At 45.9% G+C, this 8,991-nt stretch overlaps 1 protein-coding gene across 1 annotated transcript; it reads right to left on the bottom strand.

Moving 5' to 3' along the window:
• Window positions 1-307: 307 nt before the first annotated feature.
• LOC126504975 (alpha-1,3-mannosyl-glycoprotein 4-beta-N-acetylglucosaminyltransferase-like protein MGAT4E) lies at window positions 308-6,868 on the bottom strand. The gene is made up of 2 exons (XM_050147600.1): window positions 6,721-6,868; window positions 308-1,443 (listed from the first exon to the last, which is right to left on the bottom strand). Exons 1-2 carry the CDS (start codon window positions 6,866-6,868, stop codon window positions 308-310), a joined length of 1,284 nt encoding a protein of 427 aa, XP_050003557.1.
• Window positions 6,869-8,991: the final 2,123 nt, after the last annotated feature.

Genomic DNA, 8,991 nt, shown 5'->3' with positions numbered 1-8,991 from the left:
CCACCTCTGTGAAGATGAAGTGTGTACACACGCTTACACACACCCTGCTGGGGGAGATCCAAGCATCCCAGGAATGTAAGGATTCTAAGAGGGACCAAAGCTTTTCCCCAAACTGGAGGAAGTTACATTTGTCAGAGTAAAACAACAACAAAATTCTACCGGAGTGGCTTGTTTGGGTAAAAAAGGAAGAATGTTTCCTAATGCCTTTTTTCCCTGCCTACTATTCCCTTGGGTTTCTCCAAAGTCATTCGTATTGGCCAGAGTGAAATGGCTTCAAGCTTTTAATCATTCATACTCTCCTATGCCATCAGCTCTGGTCAGCTGCTCCGTGTAAGGCATCGCCCTCCCAGAGGTAGACATGCCTGATCATGAGACCACCGGCCTGATTGGCATTTACCATCAGCTTCACGCAGCTCACTTGGTACCCAATGTTTTTCAGAACGATCTGATCCATCTGCCCTTGCACAAGACGGCCCAGCAGGGTAAAGTGGGTACAGTTGGGGGGCTCACCTTCAGGCTGGTAGCCTAGCTCTACCTGTCCTTTTTTGAGGATGTGTTTTCCGTCCATGATGGAGCCTGTTCTTATCTGCACTCTGTTCAGGTTCACTGGATGGTTCAAAATCACTATCCAGTAGTTCCCTGTAGTGACATTGTAGGTCCAAAAGAAGGACTCATCCAGAGCGTAGGCCTCTTGGGGGGAGTGAACACCAGAGTGTCTCATGTCCGTGAACACAGCTCCGGGAAGGACATCAGGACCGTGGGGACTTTTCTCCTGGGCTGTTAAGGTCTTGTTCTCCAAAGTGAAGCGAGCTAACCTGTGGTAGAAGAGGAAAGGTCTGCAGAGGATTGGGTTTGGCTGATCCAGGAGGATACGGAAGTGAGGGATCAGCCAGTCTAGTGGTCGCTCCTTGTGGAAGAGGAGGAGGAAACGGGCCAGGAGAGGAAGGTCCTTGTTGTGGAAAAGTTTGCCAAGAAAGCCCATATTAGAGAACTCCAGGAGCACCCATGTGTGGGGCTTCCTGTTGATCACCTTTGAGTGAATGTGGGTGACGAAATTGGGGGCACAAAAGACATCGTCCTCTATCAACAGGAAGTAAGTAGAGAGCTTTGTGGCAAAGCTCATGAGGAAGGCATGGTCTACATTCTGCTTGGAGTACATCTGCCCCTGAGGGAGCTCATTCTGGTCGTGATTCACAGTGAGGTAGGCATCGGATGGGGCATGGATCAACAGCAATTGCCCTGCCAAGATCTGTGAGCTGTAGAGGCTTGAAATATGGAGAACAGTTTTTCTGAGCCAGGAAGAGTTGGAATCTGCCAGGTGAACCAGCACCGTTATCCGTTTCTGCTCGGCTATGGAGGAGGCGTGGTACAGGGAGGCCAGTGTATCCAAGAGGCCACCTTGACCCTGTCGTGACACTGAGGTGATCCCCACTGTCAGCCATGCTAAGAAGAGGTAAAACAGGGACAACTGTCAAGGTGTGGTGGGGTGCTGAGAGCGAGCACACAGACTAGAGAAACAAGGCATGGGGGGGGGCCCGCCTGTAATCTACCCGTAGTACTAGAGAAGCTGAGGCAGGAGGACCAGGAATTCAGTATGAGCAACATAGTACAGTGGGGTCCTGTCTCAATTAAAATAAACTTACAGTATTAGGGAATGGGGCTGGAGAAGTGGCTCATCCTCTGCTCGTGCTGAGGATCCAAGTTTGGTTCCCTGCACCCATGTTAGGAGACTCACAACAGCTTATAACTTCAGTCCCAGGATCCAACACCCTCTTCTGACCTCCATGTATACCCACCCATACACGTGTGCTTATTATACACACATAATAAATCTTACAGATGAGAGAACGCTGTCTGGGATATTTAGTTTTTAGCTTGGCAGAGAGAATGAACATTCTTGCTACTTAAAAAAACTTTTTAAAAGATTTATTTATTTTATTTTAAGTGCATTGGTGTTTTGCCTGCATGCATGTCTGTGTGAGGATGTCAGATCCCCTGGAACTGGAGTTACAGACCGCTGTGAGCTGCCATATGAACCTGGAACTTTGGAGGAACAGTCAGTGCTCTTAACTGCTGAACCATCTCTGCAGTCCCCATTCTTGCTACTTTTACTTTTTAAAGATTTATTTATAGCCAGGCAGTAGTGGCGCTTGCCTTTAGTCCCAGCACTTGGAAGGTAGAGTTCAAGGCCAGCCTGGTCTACAGAGAGAGTTCCTGGGCAGCCAGAGCTACACAGAGAAACCCTGCTCAACCCCCCCCCCCCCCCCCCCCCCCCCCCATGTCTTATGTATACAGTGTTCTGCCTGCATGTATGCCTGTGCACCAGATCCATCACAGATGGCTGTGAGCCACCAGCTTGGTACTCCTAAGTCTGGTCACTCGTCCTGAAATTTTAGTTTCATCTGCAAATTTACTAGGTATGCAGAATCCTGATGCCACCTTCAGAGTCTGTTCCAACTAGACCACTTGTATGTACTTAAGGGGTGAGGGAATACAAAGCTAAGGGCTGCTGGAGCCTTCTGAATATTCTTTTCTAAGACAAGGTCTTAGCTAGGTGTGGTGGCGCATGCCTTTAATCCCAGTACTCCAGAGGCAGAGGCCGGTGGGTCTCTGAGTTTGAGGCCAGCCTGGGCTACAGAGTGAGTTCCAGGACAGCCAGGGCTACCCAAAGAAAACTTGTCTCAAAAAAGAAAAAAATAAAGACAAGATCTTTCTGTGTGTGCCCTGCTGGCCTGGAACACACTTGTTGCCTAAGATGACCTCGAACTTGCAGCCGTTCTCCTGCCTCAGCCTCCTAAGTGCTGAGGTTGCAAGTGTGTGTCAGCACGTCCAACCCTTTTCTGAGTCTTTTTTACAACTTGAAGCTTGTGACTGAAGACTTGATAAATATTAGCTTTTTGTTATGGTTATACTATAATTCTTTCTGCTTTATCCTTTTGTTCAAATCATCTTCCCAAACATCCCCTTTAACAAAGGTATATGGAGCAGGGAGCTTTTTCTAAAAGCCAGGAGCCCACTCTTGTTTGGTCTGCTTTCTAGGTGCTAGGGACTGGGTGACAGATTTCATAAACACTGTCTTGGTTATTTTTTGTCAACACAACACAAGCTAGAGCCACATGCAAAAGGGTAACCTTTTTTGTTTTTTTAAGATTTCTCGAGGCAGGGTATCTCTAACAGTCCTGGCTGTCCTGGAACTTGCTTTGTAGATCAGGCTGGCCTCGAACTCACAGAGATCTGCCTGCCTCTGCCTCCCGAGTGCTAGGATTAAAGGTGTGCGACACCACTGCCAGGCAGAAGGGCAGTCTCTCTCTTTTTTTTTTTTTTTTTTTTTTTTTTTTGGTTTTTCGAGACAGGGTTTCACTGTGGCTTGAGCCTGTCCTGGTACTAGCTCTGTAGACCAGGCTGGTCTCGAACTCACAGAGATCCGCCTGCCTCTGCCTCCCGAGTGCTGGGATTAAAGGCGTGCATCACCATCGCCCCGCAGAAGGGCAGTCTTAATTGGGAAAATGCTTCCATAAATTTGGCCTGTAGGCAAGTTTGTAGGGCATTTTCTTGATTAATAACTGATGTTGGAGGGCTCAGCTCACTGCAGGGAGTTTGACCCCTGGGCAGCTGGTCCTGGGGTCTAGAAGAAAGCAAACTGGGCAACCCAATAAGCAGTGTCCCTCCATGGCCTTTGTATCAGATCCTGCCTCCCGGTTCCTGCCTGACTTCCTGTCTTGATTCCCTTGAGTGATAGACTGTTACCTGGAGGCCTAAATGACTTATCCCTCTCCTCCCCAGGCTGCTTTGTGGCTGAGATACACAGTTTGTGAAAGCACTCAACTGTTTCAGTTTCCCAGTCCAGGAGCCCAGGAGCCCTAGTTCTGCCACCTCTGACTGTGGTGTTAGCTAAGTCCTTTCAGCCCTGAGTTTAGTCCTAAAACTCATGACCCTCCTGTCTCAAATGTTCTTTAATCCAGTGATTGATCTTTCTAACAACAACTAACTTTATTTTTTCCCACCAATGATTTTCTCTTCTTTTCTTTTTTTTTTTGATTTTTTTTTGTTTGTTTGTTTCTTTTTTGAGACAGAGTTCCTCTCTGTAGTCCTGGAACTAACTCTGTAGACCAGGCTGGCCTTGAACTCAGAGACTTACCTGCCTCTGCCTGGTTCTACCTTCTGAGTGCTGAAATTAAAGGCATGAGCCACCACTGCCCGGCTTCTTTTCATTTTTACATATTTTATTTAATCATTGAATTCCTCTACCTAAGAGAGTAGACAATCTTAGCCACAAGTCTTCTTTTAAATATTTTAACTAATCTCTCTTCCCTCTTATTCAAATGCTATAAAGCCTCACAGTTTCCAAGCATAGTGGTACATACGTGTAACACCAGCACCCAGGACACTGAGGCAGGACGATCTCAAGTTCAACGCCAGCTTGAGATACATAGTGAGGTGGAGGCCAGCCTAGGCTGCAAAGGGAGATTCCTTAGTTAAAAAAAAAAAGACTGGTGGAGTTGGAGAGATGGCTCAGTAGTTAAGAAAGCTTGATGCTGTTGCAGAATTCTGTTTTTAGCACCCAGATCAGGCAGATCATGTCTACCTGAAACTCCAGCTCCTGGGGATCCATACCTATACCACACATACACACATGCACACATACACACACCCATACATACATACACACACTCACACCCATACATACATACCTATATACTATACACACATACCCATACATATATACCTATATACTATATACACATAAACAAACAAACAAAAAACAATGGTTGGCATGATGCCCCTCCAAAAAAGGTCACATAAGGTCTGGAGAGACGGCCCAGTGGTTAAGAGTTCCTACTGCTCTGACAGAGAACCTGAGTTCAGTTCCCAGCACCCATCTGGTGGGCTTACAAACTGCCTATAGGGGCAGCTCCAGGGTCTGATGCCCTCTTCTGGCCTCTTGTACTTGCAAACATGTACACGTAGCCACAGACAGAGACACATGCCTTCAATTAATTAAAAATAAAGAGCATGATACAATGGCGCATGCCTTTAATCCCAGCACTCAAGAGGCAGAGGTGGGAGGTTCTCTATGAACTCAACCTGGTCTACATGGTGAGACTCTTTCAAAATCAAAAAACAAAAATCCACATGATCATCCATCCTCCAGCTCCTCACCACCACCAAAAGCCATATAACCATCCATTCCTAGGGCATGATCATAATTGCAGATTGAAGTATTAGGCTACACAATGGAGTTATGCTCCTTGTTTACCCAATGTAAACATGTATGATATTGCAGATGAGTCTATATACAATGTAATGTTCAGAAATGTTTTGTAATATATAGTCAACATATTGTATTCACCTACTTTTAAGTATTTTATACATATATCTATGCATGTGAGTATGCATGTGTATGTGTGTGTGGTGTGTGATGTGGAACAATCCTTTTGTACACTGTGAATATGTTACTCTCATTGGCTAATAAAGAGCTGACTGGCCAATAGCTAGGCAGGAAAAGGTTGGGTGGGACTTACGGACAGCACTGGGTAGGAGAGAGCAGCGGTCACCAGGAGACATACAGAGAAACAAGATGCTGTGCTGAAAAAATGTACTGCCACATGGTAGAGTGCAGATAAGAAATAATTGGAAAGAGCTAGTTAGTAACAAACCTGAGCTATTGGCCAAGCATTTATAATTGATATTAAGTTTCTGTGTGGTATGTGATAATTTTATTCAGGAGCTAGGTAGCAGGACAGAGCTGGCTGGTGGAACACAGAAAAGTCTGCCTATAGGTGTGTGTGTGTGTGTGTGTGTGTGTGTGTGTGTGTGTGTGTGTGTGTGATTCTGGGAACTGAACTCAGGTCCTCTGGAAGAAAAGCAAGTGCTCCTAACCACTGAACTATCCTTCCACCGCCTGATTCCACCTATTGAAAGGCTACCTTGATCTGTTCTTTCTTCCTCATACCCTGATTTGTCGATGTTCTGGGAGGGGGCTGACAGTCAGATTCAAGTGTTCCTGAACAGAGTTCTGCCTTTCCTCCTCCTGTTCTCTTCTTTCCTAGTCATCTTCCCTCATAGGATCCTCCCCTCCCTGAGACACTTGAGCTCCCTCTCCCTGGTACTCACTCTTTCTTCTCTGGTGGATTTTTTCCAAATATTTGGAGGTGATGGTCTGCCAGTCTTCCAGGGATCTGGGCTTCTTCTTACTGCTATGCCTCATCACCTGGACCATTGACATATACGTCAATCAATATTTCTGCTGGAGCTGGGCGGTGGTGGCACACACCTTTAATACCAGCACTCGGGAGGCAGAGGCAGGTGGATCTCTGTGAGTCTGAGACCAGCCTGGTCTACAAGAGCTAGTTCCAGGACAGGCTCCAAAGCTACAGAGAAACCCTGTCCCAACAAAACAAAACAAAACAAACAAACAAAAAACACAAAACAAAACAACAAAGTATTTCTCCTAGCCTCCTCTATGCCATTTCAGGGGCAGAGGTGAGGTGACCCAGTCTTCTAGAGCAAGTCCAACACAATGCCTGCCATGGGACAAGAGAGTCATGGCTCTGGCAGGATTTGTTTCCTCCTTTACCTTGAGAAACATGACACATAATGTAGCCAATTCATGGGGTAATGGGTAGATCCACACCCCAGCTCCACTCAGAGCTTCTGGCTCCCCGGTGGAGAGGGTTAGAAGCAAAGGCCAGGTTCCTTAGGCAACCTGCCTGTCCTCACCTTCCCACTGTGCATGCCCAGTTCCCCAAAGAATAGTCACCACATTTTGGACGTCTTCAATTTCCTCAGGCACCTTCAGGATGATGAAGAACCACAGCAATATGATGGCCAGAGAGGTTTTGAAGCACTGCCTGATGGAACAGCGCATTGCTGCTCTGGGATGTGATTCCTACAGCAGGAAGTCAGGGTGTCCAGCGAGAGAACTCCGTCCTCCCTGACTGGAAGATTACTGTTAACTTACTCTACTAGGCTTTGGTCAGGGAACTGGACAGGACACACACAACCGTGTTCCCCACCTAGAGAAAGAAGGTCTCCTGTCCTGTGGTGACATTTGCTGCCTTTCTTCACACATCTATTTGGAGTTTCGACTTTCTCAAAGTTTCCCCTGCTCAGAATGATGAGGGCTGACTGAAGCATTATTAATGTGGCCAGTTTGTACTAGCAAGCAGATAGTCATTGTACTGTATGCATTTAAAAAAGAGTCAAAGCCGGGAGTGGTGGCACACCCCTTTAATCCCAGCACTTGGGGAGGCAGAGGCAGGTGGATCTCTGTGAATTCAAGGTCAGCCTGGTCTATAAAGTGAGTTCCAGGACAACCAGTGCTGTTACACCTGTTAAAACCTGTAAAAAATGGTTTACAACAAAAAGTCAAACTATTAGGTGGGGTGGGGTGGTAGTACACGCCTTTAATTCCAACACTCCAGAAGCAGAGGCAGGCGGATCTCTGAGTTCAAGGCCAGGCTAGTCTACAAAGTGAGTTCCAGGACAGCCAGGGCTACGTAGATAAACCTTGTCTCAGAAGAAAAACAAAACCCAACAAAGAAGCACAAGTCAAACTATTAAAATGAAATAGCTGAAGTTGACAGACACTGTGGCACATGACTGTAATCCTAGCACTTGAGAGGGGGAGCCAGAAGGATCAGGGTTCAATGTGTCCTTGGTTGTGTAGTGAGTTTGAAGCCAGCCTGGGCTGTCTGAAACCCTGTCTCAAAAAAAAAAAAAAACAAACAAACAAATAAGTATGGTGGTGCATGCCTTTAATCCCAGCACTCGGGAGGCAGAGGCAGGCGGATCTCTGTGAGTTCGAGGCGAGCCTGGTCTGAGAGCTAGTGCCAGGACAGGCTCCAAAGCTACAGAGAAACCCTGTCTCAAAAACAAAACAAAACAAAACAAACAAACAAACAAAAAAAACCCAAACCAAAAAAAAAAAAACCAAATAAGTAAACATAGCTGAAATTGATGTGATGTTAAAGTCTATGACAAATTGATACTTTCCTTGTCTTCTAAGATCAGAGACTTTTAAATATACTTGGACCCATGGGCCTCAGCGAGAGCAGGAGTCTGTTAACGCAGGGTAAGTTATGTGAGTTTGGAGTTATTGGAACACAGGCCAGCTCAGGCTCAAAAGTGAGTACCAGCCCTCTTGAGTACCTTTTCTGATTGATCCTAAACTATCAGAAGAAAGGTTTTCATACGCCTTGTCACCTGAGCTCAGTTATTGTCCTGCATACTCAGGACACAAAATAAAAAAGAAACATGGCCAAGTCATTTCTATGCCCCAGAGGTCACAATATTCTCCAGTCTCTTTCATTCCTAGAGATGTCTCCCAGCTTAGTGGGGTTTAACTTTTTTAATTAATTGAATAGTTAATTCATTACTATTATTCTTTCACTCTTTTTTTTTTTTTTGGCCTTTAGCAGCTGAGCCATCTCTCCAGCCCAAATTTCTTTTTTAAAAATTATGTGTGTCTGTATCTGTGCTTATGTAAGTGCAGTGCCCATGGAGGCCAGAAGAGGGTGCTGGGATCCACCTAGAACTGGAGTGTGAGCTGCCTACTCTGGGTACTAGGAACTGCACTGGGGTTCTCTGCAAATGCCATCACATGCTCTTGAGGGCTGAGCCCTCCCTCCACCCCCTGAGGTTTTTTTTTTTTTATAATAATTATAAAAAACAATACTTACTACTACTAATAAAGTTTTATAGATAACACTTTTTCTTACCTGTTTTTGTTAAGACTTTTGTCACATGGGTGATTCACGTATGAATTTCCATGTGAGAGACCCAGATGGTCCAGGCTTCTCTAGACCATGAACTCATGGACAAGTATGCTTAGTGAAAAGGCTAAGTGATTACAGCTAAAAGGCTTCACCACAACAGACATAGCTCAGTTCCCTGCTGCCCTTCCCGGGACATTGTTAGGCAGCGGGGGATACTGTTCTTGTTCAGCCTTCTCAGGTCAACGGTCTTCTGGAAGAGGCGGGACAAAGACTA

Source organism: Alexandromys fortis, unplaced genomic scaffold (genome assembly GCF_014885135.2).
Source record: "Alexandromys fortis isolate MF-2015 unplaced genomic scaffold, M_Fortis_MF-2015_v1.1 scaffold_58, whole genome shotgun sequence".
NCBI lineage: Eukaryota > Metazoa > Chordata > Mammalia > Rodentia > Cricetidae > Alexandromys > Alexandromys fortis.
Note: the sequence above shows the minus strand (reverse complement) of the source record. Positions and strands in the feature narration are given on the sequence as shown.

Excerpts from the sequence above, each read along its gene's own strand:
- LOC126504975 (XM_050147600.1), bottom strand. The coding sequence starts at position 6,868 with ATGCGCTGTTCCATCAGGCAGTGCTTCAAAACCTCTCTGGCCATCATA. Across the intron at positions 1,444-6,720 it reads TGGGCATGCACAGTGGGAAG|CATGGCTGACAGTGGGGATC; the intron begins GTGAGGACAGGC and ends ACCTCTTCTTAG.